This window comes from Diplotaxodon limnothrissa, linkage group LG4 (genome assembly GCF_057381915.1).
Source record: "Diplotaxodon limnothrissa isolate DT_005_m linkage group LG4, D_limnothrissa_male_GT1.1, whole genome shotgun sequence".
Classification (NCBI taxonomy): Eukaryota; Metazoa; Chordata; class Actinopteri; order Cichliformes; family Cichlidae; genus Diplotaxodon; species Diplotaxodon limnothrissa.
Window position 1 is genome coordinate 27,798,095 of NC_140599.1, and position 27,534 is coordinate 27,825,628.

General features: G+C 39.7%; 1 protein-coding gene across 1 annotated transcript; it reads left to right on the forward strand.

The window, feature by feature from the left end:
• The first annotated feature begins 1,053 nt into the window (after nucleotides 1-1,053).
• mrc2 (mannose receptor, C-type 2) lies at nucleotides 1,054-25,265 on the forward strand. The gene is made up of 29 exons (XM_085352749.1): nucleotides 1,054-1,323; nucleotides 6,637-7,029; nucleotides 9,655-9,828; nucleotides 9,958-10,122; nucleotides 10,868-10,981; nucleotides 11,240-11,383; nucleotides 11,472-11,663; nucleotides 13,123-13,277; nucleotides 13,425-13,529; nucleotides 17,421-17,536; nucleotides 17,626-17,774; nucleotides 19,636-19,853; nucleotides 20,491-20,633; nucleotides 20,725-20,821; nucleotides 20,907-21,036; nucleotides 21,140-21,172; nucleotides 21,283-21,449; nucleotides 21,705-21,873; nucleotides 21,960-22,102; nucleotides 22,285-22,393; nucleotides 22,490-22,656; nucleotides 22,734-22,842; nucleotides 22,934-23,172; nucleotides 23,269-23,431; nucleotides 23,555-23,704; nucleotides 23,959-24,072; nucleotides 24,425-24,604; nucleotides 24,751-24,774; nucleotides 24,878-25,265. The coding sequence occupies exons 1-29, from the start codon at nucleotides 1,197-1,199 to the stop codon at nucleotides 25,093-25,095; spliced, it is 4,407 nt and encodes a 1,468-aa protein (XP_085208875.1). The 5' UTR covers nucleotides 1,054-1,196; the 3' UTR covers nucleotides 25,096-25,265.
• The last annotated feature ends 2,269 nt before the right edge of the window (nucleotides 25,266-27,534 follow it).

Consider the following 27,534-nt stretch of genomic DNA (forward strand, 5'->3'; position numbering starts at 1 on the left):
AATGGACACAAACAGTCTGAAGAAAGTTTACTTAATAGGGAAGCTCAATGCAACAGTTATAAATCTGATTACAATTACAGATTTTTCTGACTTCTGCTTTTCTACAGTTGCATGAAGGTCAGTATTTATACAGCTATTTTTAAAGCCCACACTCAGTGGGTTCTCATTTGTGTGTCTGCGGTGGCAAGCTGAGTAATAGTTGATGTATTTTGTATTTGAAGACAACTGGAGAACTCAGTCGTAACAGACCTAGTTAAATTTTCTAATATCTGATTTATTTATTTTTTCCCTGTACACAGAGTTGGCAACTCACTCCTAATTCAGACTTTATCCTATCGTTATTAAAAAGCTTTATAAATTAGTTGTTTTAAGTGGTACTTGGTGTGAAACCCTTGTAATGTAAAATCTTTAATGCTGCATTACAGGTTATTTGGCATGTTCATATCCTTCAACTCAAGGCTCTCTACTATAGCAGGTCTCACGAGTAAGCCATGATAACTTTTCTGACGAGTTCAGCTCTGACAAAGGAGCTTAATAAGCTGATTGGGTTGGGTTTTTTTAACAGGGTTTTCAAAACATAAAATTGAAAGCTCAGATTATTATTTATACATTTTTATTAGCACTATTTTGCGGTCAAAAACACTGAATATGTGTATAATTTATTTAAAATGTAGATATCGGCCTTATTACTTTTTTAAAAAATTATTGTTTTTAGATTCCAAAGACAGTACATTGTCCAATAACTGAGTTCCGTCATGTGCAGTGTTGGGGAAACCTGTAGTCAGCTGAGAATGAAGAAGTAACTTGGGTAAGTGACGAAACGTTTCTCCCATTGGAAACGCTACGTCCAGATGAACAGAATCAACTTTTTGGGATTTGCTTACCTGGATGATTAAGCAAACATTAAGACATTACATTATAGAAGTACAACTCGACGTCCTGTATGACACGCTCGGACCTCATTTTGGGAACCATATCAACACCGTCACACACTCTCAGTGTTGACTCTGCTCCATTCATTTCACTCTCCTCTGACTGAAAGGCAGACGGAGCTCTAGCGGTCAGACTCGCCACCACCAGCTCTGCATCCTCCGTCCTCGGAGTCAAACAGTCGGGCCGTGAGTTGCTCCGACGTTACTTTGTTTCTCCACATTTGGGTGTTTTTGCAGCTTGTGCTGGCGTGTGCGGCTTCGAGCATGCAAAGCAAGCGCAGTTACCGAAACAAGGAATCGGGGGCAACATGGACAAATCGGCAACTTATACTTTACAAATGCACTTTATATTTATTCATCTTTAGTCTGGAACTGAAGAAGAGCGTAACGGGTGAGCATAAAACAGCTCTTGCTTGATTTCATTCATGTAAAGTCGAGAAAAAGCAGGAAGGCAGTAACCATATTGTGCATGCATTTGTTTTGGTAAAGACTTCCACGCGGAAAATACATTAAAAGCTTCGCATTGTGGCTTTAGTGCTTTGGTATGCCACGAACCAAAAAGGCCAAGCAGTGAGTGGAACCAGATGTGGAGAAAAACTGGGGGAGGAGGAAAGAGGCTACAGGCTTAGTGTCTGTATAGTGATTCTTATTTATGCGTAAAGTTCATCAGAAAACACAAAGAAAGGCACCTTTTTGAGAGGCCTGTTTGATCTATTTTGGTAACGGATGGGAATCTTTAGACTGCTTTGTATTTTTATTTTTATTTTTATTTTTATTTTTATTCCTATTTATTCTATTTATCCCCTTCGTATATTTCTGTATTTATATATATATATGTGTGTGTGTGTGTGTGTGTGTGTGTGTATTATATATATATATATATATATATATATATATATATATATATATATATATATATATATATATATATATATATATATATATATATAATATTCTGTAACTCTGTAACTTCTGTCGGTGCTGTGCTTTTTTGGAAATCGAATTTCCCAGAGGAACCCACCCGAGGGATTAATAAAGTTCTATCTAATCTAATCTAATCTAATCTAAAATCGACTTGGAGAGACGCTTCATTTGGCACCCTGCGGGCAGATGTGACCTTTGCATCCTGTTACAGGCTGCAATTAACACATTCAGTCCGGCCCTACATAACTGTTAGGTCTGCACATCACCTAAAAACCCACATATTCTCCAAAGATTAGAAAAGAGGTAGATAACATCATTGTTTGCTTTTAAACGCCTGGCTTTAAATCAGATTTGCTTAATTTCTCTCAATTTCATGCTTGTCATCTAAAAGTTTGTCAGACTTACTAGGCTTAACCTGTCAATGACTATTTTGCTTCATTTTGTATGAATGATTAAATACTGTGTACAAGCAGCTACCACAAAGAAATTCAATAAGTTAGGCAATGCATTCTGACCAATCTTCATTTAATATTTTCCATGTGATTAAATTGCTTCTTATGCTGTTTAACACTTTGAAGTTTGAGGATGTCAGTCTGCACACCAATCCATGACAAAATGTGAAATAGGCCTGAAAAAGCCTTTTGTGTGTGCGTTTGTGTTTTTCTTTTCCCTTTGAATTTGTGATCAATATAGTTCAATATGCAGTATATTTTGTGTTGAGGAACACAAAAGAACTTCAGAACATGAGTCAGTATATTGAAGGTCGTGGTTAGTTCATGAACTGGATTATGCCATATAAATATCCTTTTTTGTTAGTTTTGAACTGACTTGCACCTCTCTGCCATTGTCAAGGTTTTTTAGACCAAATGGATGAGATGTGAAAAGATTATGATAGTTTACTGATTTTAAAAGATGACATGCTGCCTCCTGATGTCCTGCTTTGTGGGTGATTTTGCAATTCATAGCCACCGGATTTACCCCCAAAATATCTTTGGTCTAAAATAGGCCAGCATTTTGTAATTGTTTTAAATCTTTCATTGGATGTTGTTTGATTTTTAGTAGATGCTCAAACAAATGATGGGTTTAAAAGGGATTAAGATATGTTTGGGTTTTGTTTTGTTTTTTGTTTGTTTTTGTTCTTTTTATATAAGTGGCAGAAAATAGCATGGCATGCCATTTCAGAATAAGTTTCACATCCATTTTCAGTATTGATGTAACATCCTCCAGCGCTAAGCTCTCACGCCAAGCTTCCATTAAATTTATTTTAAAAATGTTTTATACAAGTCTCACAGTTAACAGCAGAAATAGAGCCGGCTTGTTTCTCACTTGATTTAACAGCTAAACCTACACTGTGATAAACTGTTATCACCATTACAAGTGTGGGAGTGATGGAAAGTTTCAATGGGGTGCACTTATTCTCACTCTGGGTTCTAAATTTGATCTGCACTTTCCCAGAGGTTCCTGTTCGCTCTGTTTCAGAGTGTGGCTGCAAAATGCAAATAGACTCTTTTCTCCAAACCCCTTCTCCTCAGATGAGGTAAAAGCCCATCCACAGTCAGGGTTGCTTCAAACGCCAGACCACCATAAAACGCCAATGAAGCAAAAGCAGCCAGCTGGAATTTCCTGTCTGTTTGTTGGTTGTCATTTTATCACACTGACCAGTTAAAGATCTGCTTTTTTTGTTTTATCTCATACATCTGTCAAAATAAGGTTATTTGGGGAAAAGACTTTGACTCATACAGTGATTTAGATCTTAGAGATAACTTTAAAAATACAAATGACGGGGAAATGAACAATCCACCTGGTTTTAATTGTCAGGCAGAAACAATCATTCACATTCAAAATAGTGTAATGTTGAGAAATTTGTTGAACAATGTTTTGAGCCAAGACTTGCTACTGACTTGTTGCCCGTATCTCTAAGTATTATTCTCCAGTCTGTTCCAACAGATGACTGCATTCAAGAATCTGAGGTTCTGGGAATATCTGGCTTTCCTGGCATTTGTTGCTAGTTGTTCTTGGCCATGTGTTTCAGCCTGTGTCTTCGGTAGGAAACCATTTTCGGCTTTGAAAAAGGGGGTGACAGGGCAAAGAAAAGGATGAGATCACAGCAGGAGAGTTGTTGTGGCTTAGCTTTCACAGGGCTCAATGACTTAAAGTTAATCTGGAATTCTGCACTCTCTCTGATTGCCCGGGAGTTTTTCTCACATCAAACATTCAGTCGTGTCGCCTCCAGGCTGGAATTAAAACTGCGAGTCTGCTTCTTGATGTCTGGAACTTCAGCTTCAGGTTGTCTAATGGTTCAAAAGCTTATGAGAGGAGAGTCTCATCCTGTCACTGTATTAATGTTAACCATATATTCACACACTGAAATTCATTCAGTGCAGTGTAATCCAGATGTTGACTGGCACGGTACTGTGTGAAACTCTTCCCACGGGCACTCTTCTGCTTAAAGCACTTCATTATTATTATTATTATCATTATTATTATTATTATTATTATTATTATTATTATATAACTCCTATTGTTAAAGGCTCAGAATAGCATCAAAGTGATTTACTTCAGTTTATCCCTCAGCCTGTTAACAAGTCAGCACTGTGTAACTTGAGCTACTCAAGTGTTCACACAACTTTTTATTTACAGTGAGACATGTAACTAAATCCTGAAAAAGACTGGAGCATAACCTCTTTGAGGCACACATCACTCTGTAATTGGAAAGCAGGAATGATTTACCGTTTAGAGCTGAGAACAAGTCAATGATAGAACATTTTATATGAGCTGGAAAGAATTCTTAGTGAGTCATTTTTAAGCAAAAATCCCTGCATTTTACTGGTTTTACTCCAGAAATGTCTCTGTTTGGTAGATTTCTAACTTCTAGGCAAAGCAGCACAGTTAAAAAAAACAGAATCAGAAGATTAAATAAGTTAGAAGCTGCTAATTATAAAATTAAATGCTTTGGTTTGTGGCTGAAGGAAATACCGAAGAGACAGAAGACACTGGTCACAGAAAAGTCAGAAGTATATTTACGTTTGCCAGGCAGTGCAATAATAGAGTGAGTAGAAATACAGACACATGGAAAGATAGTTTTGCCTCAGAAGCATTCAGAATGTTTTTTTTTTTAACTTGGACGATGAAGTATAAGCTCCCACTTGCTTTTACCCTGAAAAGAAGTAAAAGCAAATGGCTTTTGTGCCCCATTCAGGCAAATTACTCCCTCTGATCTAATTCTTCTCATGATTAGAAAAGTGAGCTCGTAGTAAATAAGCCTATTGTCTCGCTGTTGCTGTATGAGTGGTTGCTATAACTTAAGAGCAGGTTGGCCTCATATCTGATGACATTGTACTTCAAACTGAACTGCTCTGCCACTGAGCTTTGGCCATTTTTTTTGCAATCAGAGCGTATATTGCTTTTGAGAAACACAGCCACAGAGGCTGAGAGCCTGTAGAAGGGCGTGTTGACTCCTTCAGATTATAGGGATGTGTTTTTTATGGCACTCATTATGAGTCTTCATTGTTTCGCCATCCATAAAATCAGAACGGGAGGTTTGTAGTGTTTTAGCTGAGCAATGGTTTGTCTAAGGTATCTATATAGAAAGAAAAATCTGAACCCTTGACCCCTTGACAGTGAATTAGTGATGACTTTTGACTTGAACTATTCTGAGTTGTCCCAATAAGGATTATTTTTCAGATAGTCCCTGTAATTGATTTGAGTTCCGTAAACTCTGAGAATCAATAGATGAATGGATTCATTATTAGTGGTAGGACATGGTGGCCCGACACCTTTCTTTGACACTTCATGTTGCCATTACCACAGTGCCCAGGGATTTTTCCATTTCTTACCCTTCTTCCTGGTCTCTTTCAGGAGCCTGCTGAGTAGGAATGCTGAGGGTCTCGCTTTTGTCCCTCAATCGCTAAACCCAGAACCACAGAGAACATATTTCTGTTTATTTTGGAAATATTTGTTCTGAAATACTTTTAATTTTAGGTCAGTTTTATGCTTCTGACTTGCCTGTTTTTGTCTGTTTTTTGCCTTCACCACGACACACAGCAGTGCCTTGACTGTCCTGATTTCTTGGTTTGTTCTAAAAAAGAAAAGAAAAGAAAAGGCAGACTTAAAATAAACCACAAACATTTTCTGAAACAGGGTGCTGGGTTTTGTTACAGAAAATCTTTGTCATTGAAGCTTGCATCCAACCACACAGGATGTGTTCTTTTTTAAATAGCTTTAGTTTTATGGTAATGTTTTATTTTACTTGGGGTAATGGTAATATGTGAATACTGTAAGGCTCTGTGCAGCAACACCAGTCTGCAGGCATCTGCAGCTTCTCAGAGAATCATTATAAAAGGGCCATAATACCAATATAGACATCAGAGCTGAGAAATCTGAACAATATGAGAACTCCATGTTAAAGCGTGGGAATGGCGTAAATTCTTGAAACCTGAAGGATGGAGAAATGATTCAACCTCTATCACTAGCCTTGAATTAAAGACATTCACAGCCATTTTTTAACAGTTTATAGCAGGTCATTTTTGCAATTCCCCCCTGCCTAAGACTCTAATATAACTTTTATGAAGGATTTTAGGGTCACTTTAGGATTATTAGCAAATTAATTCCACTGCAGTGTGTCACACTTGGACATCAGAGTCCACAACTTCCACTAGTTCTACACTAGATATTGATCCTGCCTCTGACCTCTGCTGCTCCAGCAGTTGCTAACAAGATATTGTTTTTATCAAAAGCTAGATTGAGTGCTAATGTTGTTTCTATCTCTCTCTTTGCGCAGCGCCTGCCAAGTCTGATGATTTTGCTTTCTACCTTGAGGGCCAGGGCAAGTGCCTGGGGGTGCAGGATCGCTCCCTTGCCCTGTCAGCCGCTTGTGAGGAACCCAACCAGCGCTGGAAATGGGTGACTCGGAGGCGGCTGTTCAATTTGGGCTCCTCCTTGTGCCTGGGTGTGATCGCTAATAACAGCAGCTTGAAGTTGGATAAATTTCCTTTAGGAGTATACACCTGTGATCGCGAACCCCCCAAAGTACACTGGAGCTGGAACTGTGGCCAAGTGCTGGACAACTTCAACAGCTATCCTCTATCAGATCTACCCTGGAATCTGACAGTAGGCCGTTCCAAATGGACTCTACATGGTGGGCTGCAAGATCTGTGCTCCAAAACAAATCAGGGTAGGTGTAATTGTTATCAGTTCAAATTTGCAGTATTTATCTAATTGGTAGATAGTCTTTATCTGTGTTTGTGCCAATACATCTGTCACTCTGAAATAACATTGTTTTTAAAACTAGCATTCCGATAAGCAAAAATTTAAATAGAATTAATGAAAGATTAAAAAACAATTGAAAACACACACGAGCCAGTTCTTTTGAATTAATTAGTCATATAATGTTTTCTGATTTTTATAAAAGCCACAAATAGTTAATTAATTTAACACGCATATACTAATTAATTTCTAGTTGGTTGAGCCTCTTTTGCCTAAATGACCTAAAGCAAATGATTCCAGTAGCTCAGTTCTGTGAAATAATCAGGAGGAATTCTAAATCATTAATCCTTCAGCTCAACTTAAGAATGCCTGGTGGGAACTGTTCTCCTCGGGTTATTCTACTGTATTTTTGTATTGGATTATGTGCTGAGGAGCTCCTCCAGAAGACAGTTTCTTTGTGTTTTTATGAGTATTTTTTGTTGTTATTCTGATTTTTAGGGTATTTATCCTCCTGCATTACACAACTTCTCCTGAGTTTCGGCAGTCTCCAGAAATGTTGTTAAAATGCTATGAAAATAATGAAACCCTTGGTGAAAATCAAAAATTCTTAATTGTAAGTCTTCTTATATCTGATATGTTCATTTCAGAGTGTTTTTAAAGTAGCTCTAATATTCATGTTATAAGCCAATGCATGCCATATATTTACTCCAAACTGCAGTAAGCTGTTAACGTTCAAATAATTTATTCCTTTTGCACAATAACAATAAAATGGTTTATTATCTAATAAGATTGTTCAAAGGCAGCTTAGATCAAGATTTAGTTTGGGGGTTCACAAATGTTGAAGACTGAGTGATGTTTTAGGAATCCAGCATGATTAAGAGACACACTGAGAAAAACATACTCACACTAAAGAGTGTGTTTATGATGTGTCTGTGCCAAGAATGCTGTATTATGTTGGTATTCTGTGTTAGTATTAGTCTACTTTGATTGCTGGAAATGAAGAGTATAAATTGAAGAGGAATGCACAGTTGGCACCCTTCTGCACGGCTGCGTCATAGCATGACATAAGCTGTGGATGAATTAAATGTTGCAAAGGCGCATTCTTTCCTACGGCCTTTGCAAAATCCCATAAAATGTTACAAAGGGCTGCAACTGCAACAGGCAGCACTTTGAGAAACCCTTAAAATCACAAGTTCGCTTCTTCTTGCTCTCGCATAGAGATGAATATATATTTCAAAATCATGTAAGCTTCACAAAAATACAATATGAAATCAGAGATATTATCCTTTAAAAATGTAGATTGGATTGAATGTTTGTAATTATAGACTCACCTGTATGACTACATAACATCATATGAGGTCATTGTATGATCACACTGAGTGAGGTCATCATTCTCTGCGTGTTTTCTGCGTCTGTGTGGCAGATAGACTTACTGCTGTGGATGCCACAGCTGTATCCGATCAAATGGATTTTAAAACATGTTGCTTTTAGGGAATGCTAGAGGACTGGCTGCCAGCCGGAAATCCAAGGAAAAACATTGTGTGTTGTGTGTGTAAACTCCGGTAAACACACACAAGTTGTTCTTGACCTAAAGTATATTTGTATTTCGTATATTTAGTTTTCTATCTAGATTAAATCTGACCATTGTGGTTGGTACCCAAGCCCCATTTCCACTTTAAGTTCCATTCTTACCATTATCAAATGTCACAGTTGTTCTTTGACAAAATTTTACAGCTAGAGTCGGTCAGCCATATAAATCTGTAGTTAACATGCTGTGCTCAGCTGCAGTTAACACAAAAAAGAAAAGTCGCCCTTTTATATTTTTCTCCCCTTTTCTTGTTTTGTGGCATGCAAACTGGGAGGATTGACATTTTTAACTTTCAAGTGGCAATCTTTACAACTTCCTTTATGAAGTCTGCTTGCGCATGGAGAGGAATGCCTCTGATATTAGTCAGCCGAGCATCGGCTCCTCTGCAGCCAAAGAGCCGGTCAATGCTAAAGGCAGAGAAGAAAGTCAGGGAGGGAGCTTCAGAAATCTTTCCTCTCTCATTTAACATGTCTGCCTCACTTTCCATTGGCGTGACTTGTTTTGGTAGCACCGCAGATCCAGCCTCTCCCTCTCACACTCCCTCGCTTTCACCCTGTTTTTCACACTGTACTATACTTGTGGAATGTGGAGACTAAAATGGCGAGTTTAGGATGGAAAAAAAAAGTAGAAATCAGACATAATTTCTTGTTAATGTATAATTTACGATTTTGCTTTGGAATATAATTAGTTGGGGCTAATCGTTTCTAATATCATAGGAATTTCTGAACTCTTTTTGCTTGATGTTCATGATAAAAGACACTTGGCTTTCTGGAAACCCCGCCTGTTTACTCTTCCTTCCGCTGACCACTATTTGACTTTACTGTCTTGACTGTAAGCTCATCCTCTGTTTTTTACCCTGAGTTTGATTATAAAAGCTGCTGAGAAAACATATAAAGTATTTGAGTTCAGAAAAGTTCACAAGCATAGCTCCAGAAGAAAACAAACACAGACTTTCTCTGCTGCTCCATGCAGGATTTTAAAGTCTCTCTTGTGTTTACTCTGCAGAGATCTATACAATTCAGGGGAACTCTAATGGTCGCCCCTGCTACCTGCCCTTCCTTTATGATGGCCAGTGGTTCCACACTTGTACCAGCACTGGCCGTGAAGATGGCCATCTTTGGTGTGCCACCACCTATGACTATGGCAAAGACGAGCTTTGGGGATTCTGTCCTGTCAAGAGTAAGTTATAGTCTTATATGTTGATGTTACAAGATACTGTAGTCTTACATTTATATTTCTCAGTCCTCAACATTAAAGTGATTCTTTCACTTTCCTCTAATTTTTTTGTTAATTTCTTTGCCCTGTCAGGTAATGGCTGTGAAACTTTCTGGGATACTGACCCGGTCACAGACAGCTGTTACCAGTTTAACTTCCAGGCAACCCTATCATGGAGCGAGGCTCGGATCAGTTGCCGGCAGCAGGGGGCAGACCTGCTAAGCATCACCAAGCTGCATGAGCAGACCTACATTAATGGTAATGTGCAGAGGTTCACTGCTGTTTGAAATATGCTTTATTCTTGATTCTTTAATGCAATTATATAAAGTGAAACCCTATCTTTACAGTTCTATGCCATTACATTTTTATGCTGTGATTCACAACATAACAATTGATCACAGTGGAAAAGTAAAATCTATTAGAATTTGGGTTTTCTGGGAGATTCTGGGTGTTTCTTGCACTTCTGTTAGATGTGCTTTCACCTTCTCAACTCCACAATCAGTGACTATAAAAACCTTACAGTTCTGGTGACATGTGATAGATTGGCCACTTGTCCAGGGTGTACCCCATTTTTCGCCCAGGGACAGCTAGGATTGGTTCCAACCCAACTGAGACATTTTACTGGATATGTTGATGGATGGATGGATGGATGGATGGATGGAAGGATGACCATAAAAATAAAAGCAATATGCAGATGTGCCTGGTGTGATCCCACTGGACTCAGTACCTCAGGCTGTGTAACATATTGGCAAACAGAATATTTGGTTTGCAGATTCACTCTGCCAACAGGAATATTGAATTTTGGGGGTGATGTGACTGTCCTGCCAATATTAGGCTACACTTAGACTGTTGTTACATAACTATTGTGTAATCTGCCTGGTGCAGTGGTGATTGTTAAAGTCACAGCTAATCTGACAGAGTTGAGTAACTTTTTACTTTCACATAGCAAAACCATTTTCATTTATCTTTTTACTTATTTTAAGAAGATGTTGTTGTTGTTTAGGTTTACTCACTGGTTACAGTGCTGCTTTGTGGATTGGCCTCAATGACCTGGACATCAGTGGAGGCTGGCAGTGGGCCGACTCCTCACCACTCAAGTATCTCAACTGGGAGCAAGGTTGGCCTGTAAAAACAGTTCAAGCTTTTCTGTCTTTTTAAAGCTTGAAGTGTCTGTGATCTTTCTTTTTTTGAATGTTTATTTCCTGCAGATGGCTGAGAAAAAATGCATGCTTGTTTTTAGTTCAGTTCTCAGTTCAAACACCTGCTTGGCAGCTCTCTGGTGCAACCACAGTATTTGAGCCTGAGAGTATTTTGGGATTGACACCCTGGAAATCAGTGATTTTCTGAAGAGTTTGTCTCTCTTACTCATCTTCAGAACAGCCAAATCACGCTGAAGAGAAGAACTGTGCTGTAATAAGAACTGAGTCATCAGGTCGTTGGCAAAACCGCGATTGTTCAGTTGCTCTTCCGTATGTCTGCAAGAAAAGACCCAACGCCACCCTTGACCCCTTCACCACTGGTTCGTTTTTTTATGTTTCTTAATGCAAACAGTAATACCACACTGAAAAAGTCCAACTTTGATGGATTTTATCTCTCTGGTTACACAGATTCGTGGGCAGATGATGAGAAATATGAGTGTGATGTGGGCTGGCAGGCCTTCCAGGCTGGTTGCTATAAGCTTACTTCAGAGAAAACTGACTGGAATACAGCTCAGAAAACGTGCCAGAAAATGGAGGCCAACCTGGTTAGCATCCACACTCTACCTGAGCTGGAGTTCATCATACGTGACCTGAAGAAAGGTGTGTTTCTTAGTGGGGGTTTTTTTGTTGTTGTTGTTTTTTATAGTACTGTACTATTTCCTCTCAAAGTCAAAAATGAATCAAAGTTAATGTTTTTCTTGATGTTACCACACTTTTGTTCATCAAATGTTTCTCAAATAGGTTTCAGCTTTAACTGGACATCTATGTAATGCAGATTCCTAGTGCCTCTGCAGCAGACTTCCTACAAATAACCAAGTTGAGGGAATAAAACCTTTGTTTTCAGGCATAATGTAGACACAGGATTTTTGCCCAATAAGGAGAGTTTACATAACTGATGTTAAAGCCCAGTAGATTCACAAAAAAATCCTCAAAATTTAACCGAAATGTCTGAAATTTTATGTTTTGTTTTAAACACATGGGAGAGAACATGCTGGTATTTTAGCAGTGATTATGGTGTGAATTTTAAAAGAGAATTTCATTTTAAAAGCTTGATTATTTACTCTAATATACCATGTTAAAAATAAAGTAAATAGATAGAAAACAAATACTGTTTTACAATTTCCCTGCTGTGAATCCAGTGAATCTTTAAAATGTCTTATATGATGAAAAACTGCTTATAATGCTTATAATGCAGTTATATATTAATATCATTGGATATAATAATTTACTCAGCAAAATTGATCAGTTTTAGACAAATTTAGAGAGGCAAGGCTGAGATGGTTTGGACATGTGCAGAGTCGATATGTTGAGCAGAGGATGCTGAATAATGCTGCACACAGGAGGAAAACACGAAGACAGCAGAGAAGGTTCATGAGTGCAGTGAAGGTGGACATCCAGAGGGTTGGTGTAACAGAACAGAGTGCTAGGAATAGTGTGAGTTGGAGGCAGATCCCTGTGGTGACCCCTAATGGGAGCAGCGAAAAGAAGATCAAGTTAGTGTTTTTTGTTTTACTGCCATGTGCTGAAAACTTTTAAGTTTGGAGCTATTAAAAAGAAAGCAGTTGAAGCCTTTATGAAACAGTCATGTTGCTGCAGAACAGTAATCCTCTTTTAAATGGTAAATGGTAAATGGCCTGTATTTATATAGCGCTTAACTTTTAAGACATTCTGCACATCATAAATCTGCATCACAGTTTTGAACGTTAACAAATGTGGCAGTGGTGATACAGCATACACTGCTGAAACCAGTACTGTTAGATTTCATTGCTTGAAAAGTTCTAAAATTGTCCTTAACTTGATTTTAAAAAGATTGCAGCAACCCTCTATATGCCTCCAATCTTCATGATTAAATAAAGAGGAAACCAGACAGTTCTCTCCTTCCTTCTCACATTCTTTCCTGAGCTTGAAAACAGCACACAAAGTGTGGAATCATATTTTTAGTCATGAAACCGCTCCAACGAATTACCAGACCTAATGGAAAATGTCACAGTTGGAACTTAAGCCTATTTCTTTTGTCCATAATCATCTTTTTAACCCAACAGTCTGTTTTTTGTTTTAGACACTGAGCAATTGTGGGTAGGGCTCCATGACACTGACATGCAAATGGACTTCCAATGGACTGATCACACTCCTGTTATCTTCACCTACTGGCATCCCTTTGAACCCAATAACTTCCGCAACACCCAGGAAGATTGCGTCTCCATGTGGGGACCTGTGAGTGATCCCTTCTGCACCCTCACATTAACCAGGGGGCCATAAGAATGCCACAGTAACAGACCCTGACTATCAGCCAGACTCCGTTTGTATATATTTACCAGCTGTTTTCTCTCTTTCTGTTTGTGTCTTGCCAATGATGTGCAGGAGGGCCGCTGGGATGACAGCCCTTGTAATCTGACCCTGCCCTCCATCTGCAAAAAACCAGGAACAAAGAGTGATGGGAAGCCACAGCACCAACAGTGTAAAAAGGTATAACTCCTTTCTTCTCTCTATACTTAATTTTCTCCTTGACATTTACTGTTTATGCTTTAGATTACTGGTAATTGTTTCATTCCTACTGTAGACACAGACTTTTTTCTTTCTATATTTCCCTCTCTTTTACCATAAATAATGTATTCAGAGCTATTCAGCATAGAATTCTAGCTGTTGACAGGATAATTATTATTCTGAATATTTCACCCATTCCTTCACCTTTGGCCTCTTTTGCATGTGCTCCGCTCAATCTCTCACTCTTCAACTCCACTCCACTGCCCCCAGACTGTAACTGGAATATAAATCATAATTTAACTTGGAAAGTAACAAGGTGCACCACAGAGACTGAGTCCTGCGCACATAAACTATTCTCTCGGACAAAAAAAACTCTAAATAAATTAAAATAATTGTGTTTCTTTGTTTCAACATGTGTGTACAGCAAATACAAAAAAAAGATGTGGCATCTGTGCATCTGTCCCTGATTATACAGCTCATACTTCTCTCCACACAAGACTTTACACCACTTGTACCTGACCATCGCTGGAAGCATTCACTGTGCACGTACTACATTTACGGGCCTTTTGATTAATGTTTCACACAGCGGATCACTGTAGCGAGAAGAGAAATTACAGCTCATATCTGTGCATCTTTATGCCCTTCAGCAGTGTTTTCAGCTATATATTTTTCCCAAGTACTGATTTATGATGTAAATGATCTCAAGTTGAGGGTCGTGTTGCTTCTCAGCTGTTACATTCAGCAAAGCTCTGCATATGGACGGACCATTTGTTTGGTGTAATGAATCCTTGCCTCCCTGTCCCTGGGGACCGAGGCATCATGGGTGGTAATGTGACAGGGGTCATTTGGCATGGCCTGTGCTGCAGGGTCTTGCAGCCGTGCGGTTTGTCTCGAGCAGATGAGCTCACTTCACGCAACATGTGAAACAACAATGACAGAAAGCCCACTGACTGCTTCAGCAATATTGTGCTGCTTGATCCTGAAGCCATTTACCCCATCTAGTGCTGGGTTCATTTTTCAGAAAATGTAATGGATACTGCTGTGCTGTTGTTTCACCTACTCACTGAAGCCGTAACTTTCTGTGATAGCTGTTGTTTTTCTGCTTTTTTGGCTTCTAGTTGTACTATTTTAATTATCTGGATAATTCACTTGCTTCAAGACAGTGACTTTAATAACTTAAAGAAGTCCAGTCACCTTCCTTTCCAGCTCCTAAGACTACAATGACCTGTTTGACTGAGAACCCACACAGACACTTGCTTCATGTGTAAATAATCAGGGAGGAAATACATCAGATTTGATGCCACAGGCAGGATGGGTAATACAACTGGAACTGCTTATGGTCCTTCAACCAGGCTGTGTTGAAAGGAGGTCCTAAAATAATTGAAAACTGAACTTGGTGTTTCCCCACTTCCCCACATGTCCTTCCTGCACTCAAAAAATCTGTTGTTGGATGAACACAATTTAATCATGGCACCTTTTTCCACGTGATTTAACCAAGTACTATAACAGATTTCTGACCATGTCAAAGCAACACATTTGGGATTTGGTGGTTTAATGTAATCAGATTATGTTGGATCAACGTAGTATACTTGCATTGACTTGAAGTATGTAGAGTGAAATTTGTTTTAATTCATTCTACACAGGTTAAAAACTTTAGGAAAATGCAATGAAATCTTGTTGTTTGAACAACTACTATGTTAATCAAGGCAATTACTGCTAGTCATGCTTAATGAACCAATATGGGGGTTGATGATTTCATAGAGACAAACAACCATTTGCACATTCATTCGTAATTTAGAATCACCAATTAACCCAACTCTAATTACACACTGCAAACCAGCCAGATTGTGGATTTGAACCCAGGTCCTTCTTGCTGTGAGGCAACACCACTAACCATCATGCCACCAAGCTGTCAATCCAGGCTTACCAAAACTAGGAAAGCTATGATTACAAGGCTTGATGAAGAATTTTCTGTATGTTTTTGTCATTGACAGGTTAAACCACAATAAATAGCGATAGCATACACATGGTGTGGGTGTAGTTGTCTGCCTCTTAAAACTCCAGCGTTTTTCCTGCAGTTTGACATCTAATGTGATCTTGTGAACTTCATGAGTCCAGGCAACTAACCACTCTTACTAGATTGTATCATGTCATCTCAACAAGAACAAATTAAGTTGCTGAATTTCATGCAGATGCTACATGATTTAATTACGTTCGCCATAGAAAAATGAAATTATTTAGTTCAAATTACAAGCTTGAATCTTGTACATGTAACAACCACCCAATTTCATTTTTTGAGTGTGTATGGAATTACAGCAAACTGCAAAATGAAAAGGTGTCTTTACAATGTGATCCCAGACACTTTTTCATGTCACATAGCTCCCTCAGGCCTGTGAGATGGACTTAAGAACCGACCTCTGATGGCCAAGTGTGTCTAAGCTCACATTTGATCTGGATTGTTTCAACTCAGTACATTCATAGTTAGCTAACTGCCTCAACAATAGTGCTTACTATTTCAGTCATCTGTGTCTTTCACCTTTAGAGAGCCACCGTTCCTCATACTAATATACTCAAACTAACAGATTTTCCTGCAAGCCATACATTAGCAAGCTAAAAATATTACCCCCCCCCCCCAAAAGCTTCCCTCAGCTGCTTCGGCTTGTTTTTCAGCTGTCAAGCCCACATCATTATTGTTTTAACTTACTTTCACTGCTACCATAGTGCTTTTTTCTAGAAAGAAAAATGCTCGGAAAAGCAACTTCATGCTAGCTTCTCAGTATAAAAGACACACATTAAGGAACTTGTTAAAGAAATGAAGGGAAGGCAAGTTATAGTTGTTGTTGTTGGGGTTTTTTTCTTAGCTATATATGTGCTTTGTTACAGCATCAAAGGGACTTATCCCAATGTGCTCCATTGTTTGTGTCCATGTTTTGTGTGAGTAAGTGTGCTGGGAATAGTGTACTTCCATCTACAGAACATCAGCATACCATTTGTTGTCAAATGATGGATGGCATATGGGTGATTGTTTATGCTTCTATATAATTTACATATAAAAACACTGCAGACTAGCAGAAATAAATCATTTATGTAGCGTTCTGGAAATTTAACATCAGTCAGCACGGGTTGTTTAATGTTTTGAATGCAACACAAGCAAAGGGTGGTTAGCAAAGGGTTTTGGGGAGGTGTAAGTTTCAGGAAATAATGCTTCTCAAGCAGCTGAAACCTTTGGGGTTTCTGCCTAGATGGCAAATGTGGTTGTGCAAAAGGCCTAGGGTTGGGTTTATTCACACAGTGCTGTATATAACCTGTCTCTCTCTATCGTTCTCATGCAAAATCTCACCCCTTCTACATGTTGGCTGCACTCTGTGTCTGTACATGACCACAGCTACAGTACATGAGGTGGCAGGAGGGACTGAGTCCAGGAAAAGGTTTTTTTTCTTTCTGCAAATGGAAAATTATCAGCTTTCTGTTTTTACATACACTAATTTGTGTTTTGTGAAAAATATCATTCAAATGCTTTGCATGGAAACATACTATATGCTGTATCTTTCCTACAAAAAAGTACAGCGTGGTGGGTCTTGCATGATTTTACATAGTTCGTCTAACTCTTTCTGGTGAAACACAATGAATTTAAACTGCATAACTCAGTGGTCATGATTCTGAGAGAAAACATTTTCCAAAAATAAGTATGATTGTCTCCGTGTGTGCTTTGATGCACTTTGACGTTCACACTTTAAACTAGAAAATTTGAAGAGTTGCCCAACCTTTGTAGATGCTTGCTTTCTTTGACTGGTATATTTATTTTGTAAGGCTTTGGTTTTTTTGGTTTTATAAGTCTCCACATCCTGTTAAATTCCTCTCCTTTCTTCTTAGGGCTGGAAGTGGCACAGTCCTGCTTGTTACTGGGTGGGAGAAGAAATGCTCACCTTTGATGGAGCCAGAAAGTTCTGCGAGGACCAAGGAGCCACACTTATTACTATCACTAACAGGTAAATACTGCACTGACAGGGAAGCGATTTTACCCTGCACCGATTAAAAGTCAGTCCTAGTTCCCTAAAACACCTCGTCGCTTTTAAAGGTTTGAGCAAGCCTTCGCCAGCAGCCTGGTGTTCGGGCGCTCTGGAGATTCCTTTTGGATTGGTCTTCGTAACAAGGGAAATCACGGTGCTTTCCAGTGGATTACCAATGATGAAGTGTCCTACACCCACTGGAATCGAGACCAGCCAGGTGGGTCACACTTCAGATTTAAATTAGCAGAATGGCATGTACAGTATGACCTGATATTGTACTGCTGGTAACTGTACTGTTGTTACAACAATTGCAGAGCAACTTTAAATCAGTTATTATTGATATACTGTAAACCACTGACGATTTTAAACAATCTTCAAAAAAAATCCTTTAGCACCATACATCCACTGAACAAGTTTTTGCCAGTAAATAAGTGCTGAGTTTTTCTTCTCTGATAATATACAAGTAAATATAATATAATGGAATCCATCTGCTAGCTGGGGCTCTTTCTGCGGGGAGTTTCCATGGATTATTTTGTATTTGCTTGGGTTATCTCCAAGTGCTCCGGCTTCCTCCAACAGTCCAAAGACATGCATGCAAGGTTAATTGGTTATTCTACAGTTACAGTACGTGTGACCGTTAGCATGAAAGGTTGTCTGTCTCTCTGTGATAGCATTGCTACAGACTGTCCAGGATGTGCTTGCCTTTGATAGTTGGGATAGGGCTGTATTATCACTAAACTACTTACATTAGCCAATTAGTTTAAGGATTTAACTGATTAATTATCTCTGCTTTATTTTTTTCATATATTTGCTATATTATTTTTAAATTGTTATATTGGGGGGGGTCTTGTTTTGTTATAATAATAAGAATAAAATACAGCTGTGTTCAGAAATTTACATACACTCCTCACAGTCATGAATGTTATGCCAATTTGGGCCTTTTTATGTTTTTGTTTTTTGTTTTTTTTACAATTCTTTTTCCAGGTGATTGAAAAAACAAGAATTGGTTGTACAGTTTGGTTTTATTTTTATTTGTGTCCAATTCTTGTTTTTTAAGGTAATTAAATACGTATGCTGTACAATCATTCCACCCTGGAGTTTTTGTATGGAGAATTACCTGTTTGATTGACTACAATTAACAGAAAAGAGAAAACAAAATGAAAAGAGGAACATGCAAAAGTTTCTTGTTTTCTTTTTTGTTGCTAGCTGCATTATGCTTACATAATAGCAGGTCATTTACAATAGCCCCTAAAATAAAAGTAGGTTAGTGAAGTCTCTTAATCAAAATGAATTCTGTTTCAGAGCCAATTTGTGATTTAATGTGCAAAGAAGAAAACAGATTGGTCCCAGGTGTTTTATTCTTTTGCCAAAATACAGATTTAGAACAACATTTAGAGGCATTTACTTCTTAGGCAGTCTTGATTAACAGACAATCTGCGTGTCTTGGAAAATAATCAGCAGCAGTTGCAATTAGCCTGAAGGGTGCTTTTGTGCTACTTTTAATTTAATGTTTTAAAATTGGACTACTTCTTGGGAAACTTTTAACAACCATCAGAGCAGCAGAGAAGGAAATTCTGTCAGTAAAATATTGACCATTGTGGAGTTTAGATCTACAATGGAAACAATTTCTAAATCAAACAGATGCACACTTGTCACTAATGGATGTAAAGATGTAAACTGTCTGAACTTTACTCAGTTTAAAACAGATGCTTGTGCTCTTTGAAGCGTTCTCTGCACTTTTCCTTTGCACAGTATATGCCTGCACCATAGTTCTGCCTGACATTTCTTCCTGATTAAAAGAGAGCTTGAAATTTCTATGTGCAGCATTCTATCACTTCCCATCAGCAAATATGTCATCCTTATGGATGAACCATAAGGGAGGTGAGTAATAGAGCAACAAGTTATTTTAATGCGTGTTGTCTGTACTGAGAAAGGTTAAATACAAGATTCAACAGCCATAATTGCCCAATGAGTAATGCATAATCACATTTTTCCCTTTAGATCATTTCCACACATTTCCACAGTGCAGCCTCTTTTCCTCTCCACTCACCTACGTATCGCCCCTGTATCTATTTCAGCCAACATTAGTAGCGGCTGTGTTTCTATGGCGACGGACACAGAAGCAGGTCTGTGGGATGTGAGGGAGTGTGCATCATCAAAGGCCAAATTCATCTGCCGTCAGAACCAGAACACGTCTGTGAGCCCCGAGCTCCCCGTCCCTCAGCCCACCCCGAGCCTCAGCGGGTCCTGTCCCAGCGACTGGAAGAGCAACAGCAACCTACGCTACTGTTACAAGGTTCAAAATTAAAGTGTTATTAGAAAAGAAAAGAAAATAATTATACTTCTTTTATAACAAAGTGGTGTGGTGCTCAGACTTGTGCAGGTATGGAGTTAGTTATATCTTGGTGCCAGATGGCATCTATAATAATAATAATAATAATAATGGATACTTTATTGATCCCCATGGGGAAATTACTTGTTTTTCTCTGCATTTGACCCATTCACTCAGTGAAGCAGTGGGCAGCCCACTAAGCAGGCGCCCGGGGAGCAGTGTGTAGGGACGGTACCTTGCTCAGGGGTACCTCAGGGTAGCCGTTAAGTGGATTCGAACCGCCGACCTTCCGATCATGGGGCGACCACTTTACCTACTGAGCTATCCCTGCCCCATCTATGGGTGGCATCTGCCAATGACTGGTGAATTTTTTGCAGCAGACCCTCCCATTGGTTCTAAATTGGGTTGCACAATTTTGTGTTGCCATGCTGGCACCAGGTTTTCTTTTCTTTTTCTTTTGCGTTTCAGTAGAAAGAAATGAATTTTTACTTATGGAAATTTTAATCTGCCACTTGTAACAGAAATAATTCTTTCAGCAATCAACAAGATTTGAAGAACAGAATTAATTAAACTGAATGACATCTTCATCATCTCTGTTCAGGTGTTTCATTTCTCCCAGCTGGAACAGAAGTTAACTTGGATGCGGGCTCATAATTTCTGTAGGAAACATGGAGCCAACCTGCTGAGTATCAGTGGCCCTGAGGAGGAGCAGTTTGTTTTGCAGATCCTACATGAGGCTTTTGGGTGTGTGTGGATTGTTGTTTAGATGATATGCCACATTGACAATGGCATGGATAGTGGTGGTGAGGCTGATGGCGATGATGTGTCCCCACAGGGAGTCAGAGGAACATGAGCAGCACTGGTTCTGGATTGGACTGAATCGCAGGAACCCCATGGACAATGGAAGCTGGAAGTGGAGTGATGGACTAGCTGTGAGTCATGATAACAAGCAGCCTACATGTCGAGTGATGAAAAATACTTCAAATGCAATCTGTTTAATCCTTGCTTGTGTCTCAGTTAACATACCAGAACTTTGGTCGGTACTACTACAACATACGGCAGTGTGCTGCGGCAGACTTGGGTAGTATGACTTGGCTGGCCATGCACTGTGACTCTGAGTTAGACTGGATCTGCAAGATCCCTAGAGGTAAAACAGCCGTGGACTTTAAGCATAAATCGTGTGTTGGATCAATACATATTGTCAAAACATATACTTGTTGGTCGTCACAACTTTTGTCTTGTATTTTTAGGTAGTGTTGAGAAGGTACCAGAAATCACTGAAGGTCTGTCTTATTTTCATAGCTTTCTTTTTATCACCTTTGTTTTTATTTTAAAACCTTCCTTCTACATGTCAACGTTTGTTGATGTTTTTTAATTTCCTGGCTCCATTCAGGCACCAGTTCACCTGAATGGATTGGCTTCCGGGAGGCTGAGTATAAGTTTTTTGACCACCGTAGCACCTGGGACCAAGCCCAGAGGATTTGCTCCTGGTTTGATTCCTCATTGGCCTCGGTTCACTCAGCAGAGGAGCAGACATTCCTGGCCAACACTTTACGCAAGGTATGGTGCTCGTCATCATTTACAGGAACTAATTTAGTCCAAAAATTGAAATTAATTGCCATTGTCTTGGCAAGCAAGTAAAGTCCAGCTTCATCATTACAGAATCTAACCATTACACTATATATAACTACAGTTATTTATATAATTAGACATTTACAGTGATACTGTGGTATAAATCTGTAGTACTCTTTTTTTTCTATAAACAGACCTCTTATGCCTAGACACACTTTTTCACAGTTTGTGTCCCACCTTCAGATGTCTAAGGTGGAAGGTGACCTCTGGTGGCTGGGACTTCACACCTATGAAAATGACGGCCGCTTCCGATGGTCTGATCACTCGGTGTTAAATTATGTGGCCTGGGCCCTTGGCAGGCCGCTCCCAATCAGCAGAGATCGGAAATGCATCTGCATGTCAGCCAACAAAGGTAAGAGCAGCTGGAAAGAGATATAGTGAGAAGCTCATTTAAATCCAGAGTATTTCCATTAGCGTGTCTTTCTCAAACCCAAACAGAGGACTGGGCTGATCAAAAGTGCCACTCTGACCTGCCTTACATCTGTAAGAGAGTGAATGTCACAGGGACCGCTCCTCCAACTCCACCATCCCCTCATCCACCATCAGGGTGTCGTGATGGATGGTCTTCCTTTCAGCATAAGGTAGAGCTAAAAGTGTAACAGCATAACGCATTATGGTCATTTGTACGAATGATGACTCAAATGAATTTTGCATGCAGCCAGTAAAGTACAAGAACTACAATAACAACAGAGCACATGCTGTATTTCAGGCATCCTTATGCAACTTGACTACAGTAAAACAGCGATATTGTCTGCTTGTGTAGTGTTTCAGAGTATTTGATCAGTCAAACCGAGTCACATGGTCCGCAGCCAAGCTCAACTGTGAGAGTCAGGGAGGTGTCCTGGCAGTGATATCCAATCATTTGCAGCAAGGTAATTAAAGGAGAATACAAATGGCATACAGTCAAAACCTGGAGGTGGACGAGGTGTGTCATCAGACTGTCGTGCAACTTATTCTCTTCCTCACAGCTTTTGTCACCACTTTGCTGAAGAACGCCAGCGCTGAACTTTGGGTGGGTTTGACTTCAGACTCTAAAGCAAATTTCAAATGGGCCAAAGCTGGCCTGCTCAGCTACACAAATTGGGCACCTGGCGAGCCTCTCGACAACAGCGGACCACACCAGAACAAGACGCCGGTACTCACATTACTTTTTATGTCATGGCTTTGTCATCAGTCTGTTCCTCTTCTAAATATTTCACTGTCACCCTTCAGGGAAACTGTGTGGTGATGTATCATGAAAACTTGCAGAAGAAAACAGGCATGTGGGCTTCTCGAGCATGTGAGATGGAAAGTCATGGCTTCATCTGTCAAAGACAACAAGGTCTGATAATCACTTATTACTATGACAGTGTAATTAAGAAGTGCTATAATAAGAATTACATATGTTAGTTAACTATCATATCTGACTTCAGAACAAGGTCTCCCTCCGGCTCCGGCCCTCATTCCTGCCTCCCTGTCTAAGCCCGTGGAGCTGGGGGGAGTGACGTATCGAGTAGTGAAAAAACGCCTGGATTGGACTGGTGCTCTGCACCTCTGTGAATCTTTGAATGGGACTCTTGCCAGGGTGAAGGATCCGTTCCAGCAAGGTTACCTCACACTGCTTATAAACAGCTTGCGCCAGCCAGCCTGGATTGGGCTTTACAACTATGGAGTAAGCCGATTATAATTAAAAATACAAATATCAGTTGAAAAGCTTTATCAGTGTGAGAGAAACTGCAGTGAAATAATTTTTTATTTTCTGGTTCAGGGAAGGAGCTTTACCTGGCTGAATAATGAAGATGTCACATATTCAAACTGGAATGATGGAGAGCCTAGTCTGATGGCTGGATGTGGTCACATGACCACCACAGGGCAATGGACTGTGACTCCCTGTGATTCGAGACTAGATGCTGCTATCTGTCAAATGAGTGGTATGTGTGTATCAACAACCAAATATAAGACTGCATTAAAAAAGAATGCTAATAACAATTTAGTAGGACTGAATATTCTTTGACAACATTTTGACTTACATTCAAATGTTTTGTTTTTGCCAGATGAGCCTGTGATTCATCAGTGGATCTACCCTGGCATGTGCCCCCAGTCTCTGGGAGAGTGGGCTTGGGTCCCTTTCAGAAACCACTGTTACGCCTTCAATTTGCAGCTGCTTAGACTGCAGGATGATGCACATAGATCCTGCAAAAAAAGTATGGAAGCATCTCAGAAACCACACGTCTCCACTAGCTTTATTGTACAGCTTGTACAGCTTATAACACTAAATTGAAAACCAATTAAATACAAAAGCCCTGTCCTTGTCCACGGCAAACATGATTGACAAAATACATCAATAATACTAAATTTAGCAACGTTGTCATTCAGCCTGGGGCAGAACTGTTCTGTCTCCCTAGTAATCAATTCAGTTTGGTTCCATCTCTGTTTCTTTCTTTTTTGTCTCTTCTAGTCGGAGCAGAACTTCTCTCTATCATGGATGAGACAGAGAATGGATTTGTATGGGAGCACATCCAGAGTTATGCAGAACAGGCACATGGAGCTTGGCTGGGTGTCAGCGTGAAAGGTCCAACATTATTGCCTCAGCCTGTCTCTTCTATGTCGCTCTATAGCAGCAGATTTAAAATCCATGCTGACAGACTTGTGGAAGGGAAATGCTTGCAGTTTATCTTTTGTGATTCAGTTTATTTAGTATAATTACTAAATGCAAGCGAGTCTCCTTATTCCAGAAAAGTTCATTTACTATCTTATTATTAGAGTAATTTGATAATTTATATGAAGTGCTACAAAACATATTTGGTGAGATGGTGAGAAGATCGAATTTTTAAGCAGAGTGTGTTTTTCTTTTATGCAAAACTAAAGACAAAGTCCTTGAAAACTGCACTCTGAATATGTTTATGCTCATGCTCCTACCACAGGTAGAGGTCTAGTGTGGTCTGAGGGCACAGAGATGCTGTATACCAACTGGGAGGGACATGATGTCGTTTCTTCTGTGCTCTCCATCAACTCCTGCTTCTGGATCCAGAGCAACACTGGTCGGTGGAAGCCGGGCTCCTGTAGAAATCGCACACACGGAGTCATCTGCAAACGGCCTCGCAGTAAGCACAAAGAAGTTAATTGAACTGTCATGTTAAGCAGCATTTGCCAGTCATTATTATGTTTCTTAGTAATTTGCTAAGGGAAATGCCTAAATTATGATGCAGATTCTTAGCACACTACTGACTGTTCAATATTCCATCCGCAGGTGCTGAAATCTTAACTTCAGACGGTAAGTTTTGTTCACAACTGCTAAGTTATTCAGCTCATTTGAAGCCAGAATTGTGTGCGCTTATCCAGATTTCCATCTCTCCTTCTCAATCTCTACCCAGTAGATAGTCACCGCCTGCCCACGCTGATTGTTGTTATGGTAGCGGGCCTGGTGCTTGTGGTGCTGATTGTTGGCGTGATCTACTTCTACCGACACCGAACTGTTGGATCGCGGGGCTCTTATGAAGGGGCCCGCTACAGCCGCACCAACTCCAACAGTGCAGAACAGGCCGAGAAGAATATCTTGGTGTCTGACATGGAGTTGAATGAGCAGCCAGAGTAGCCCGAGCCGCCCTGGACTGACGGACCAACCCGGGACTGAACCCGACCTGACACAGTAGAGGCTGATTTCAAAGTGCTGAATACACGTTGTGGCATGTATCTGTTTTTGCTGCCACTTTTGAAACCAAAAAAACCGAGAAAAAAACAAAACAATAAAAGATTTTTAAAGTGCTGAAAGGCTGTGTGGAGCGCAGCAGATGTTTATTTTTTAAATTGAAACCCTGTCTTCAAAATCCCGTTTTGCCAAAATCTTACAGTTTAAGTGATTTTTCCCTTCACAAATCAGATACCTCCATCTGCACAGCTCTTTCCTAAAAAGAATTCAAGAAGGCCATAATGGATCAGATGGGAATAATTTGTCCCAGCTGGAAATATTCACCATAAAACCAGTTTTATGCAAAAACTCTTTGCTGCCTTCCCTGGTGCCAAAGTCAGGTTTTTTCTCACATTGTATATTTTCTTCCTATTTTGATTGACAAAAGAAAATTGCACAGCTACGGATCAGTTTCAACAACATTTTTCTGTCATCTGAATATCTGCAGTCTTGTTCGGGATCAAAGTCATTTTTCTGATTTGCTTTTTGGTTTTTTTTCTTTCATTTTTTTGCCACGTCAGTATTAACCTGAACTTGAACTTGTTTTTTGTTGGTTCTTGTGTAAATGTGTCTTTCCCACTGACTTTTCAGTATCTGTGCAGCTGCAGAGAAGTGTAACTCATAATGCATGTGTGGTTTTGTGAGCCTGCCTCCCTCCTCTTTCCTGATGTGACACGTCGGCACCAGCTGTCAGGCGAGCAGAGGAGGAGGAAGAAGTCTAAATGTGAATGTGTGGAAGGTGAAAGGGACCAGTGACCTCAAACCGTCTGAGGGCATACACTATAATTGTGCACATAAGTAGAAGTTTGTATTGAAAGCTGGTCTTTAAATAGACTGCATTGTCTTTTTGTTGGTATAGCAGGTCTGAAGGTTGTCATCAAATGATCAGACTTTGAGCTTCCATGACTTTATGATCTACATTTCCGCACTTTCTTCCATTGTCTTGATCTGATTCGGTCTTACTTGTTGCCACTTGCCTTTAGTCATTCTCCTTAAGGCTCAGTAACTGCTCCCAACTTGTTTGTTTTGGCTTCTCACGCTGCCATCTGGAGCTGATTCAGCATTTTTAAGGGCAGCAGTTTCTTTGTATGCAAAGCAGTTGTAATTTGATATTTTCCTGATTAATCATTTTAATGACCCTTTATTCACTTTTCCCATTCTATGTTATATCTGTCTGTCTCTTCTCTTTTTGTCTTTTTAATGATGCTGGTTTGACTTATATAAAACCCTTAAAAGACATTTGGACGCATACCCCCCTTTTATGGAATGCTGGCCACTTAAACGTCGAATTCTCCTGCAACAGAAAACATCGTTCATGTGAATGACACAGTTGCAAATATGAGAGCCAAAAAAAAATGTCTAAAAACCAAATTCAGTCGTTTTAAGTTTTCACATTTGCCTCATCAAATATTTTCCTTGCCTTTTGAGTGCATTTCTGTCTTCCTGTTTAGAGGAATGCTTTGGAGCCATTTCAGTCTGAGGCTTTTGGTGTTTCACTGAAGCTGTTATGGAAAAAAAAAAGAAAAAGAAAAAAATCACAGCCCTTTTTGCTCTGTGAGTCGGACTAAGATTGAGGGGGAAGGGAGAAGGATAGGGAGTAAGTAGAAGTGTGTGTTTTAGTGTGTGCGCAGTCTCCAGCTGTGGAATGTTGAGTCGGCAAGAAGAGCTCAGTGGCACGTCTGGAACCAATCAGCAAAGGAGGGCTTTGGGACATGAAGGTCAGAAAAAAAACGGGAAAAAAAATAAGTAAAGAAAAGGGGGAAAGGAGGAGGAGTGTAAGGAGGAGCTAGAGATGAAAGTAGAGAAAAAGGAATGTTAAAGGTGCAGGGGTTTAGTCCGGGCGTGCTCTGTCCTCTGCTGGTGGATTGCTGTAAAGGTTTGCCTTTATGCGCAGTAGATGTGAACCTACTGAGGTGATGATGTAAAAGTGAGATAAGCATCGGTGTGATCCCCAGTGTGTGTGATGCAGGTTGGCTCATGTCCCTGTGAAGATACCTGAAGCACCTGATAATTTGTAAGTTTTTGTGTCATTTTTATATGAAATGAATAAAAGTCTATGTTCTGAAAACTTTTGTTTTCACGTGAATTATCATTAATTCCAAAACAAACTCTTTTGTGACTGTGGGAACCAGTTATCTGTCAAGGCCAAGTGCTGACTTAGTCCCACTCTTTTGCAGCGAGCAGGGAGGTGGATTCAACCATCAATGTGGAAAATGTGGGCTGCAGTGTTGATGTTTTTCACAAGAGGGCACACCTCACCTGCTGTATGAGACCTCTGCTGCTGAATGTTGTTATCTGACTCCCACACTTGTCTGTAACTGGTTATTGTGTGTTTCTGACATAACT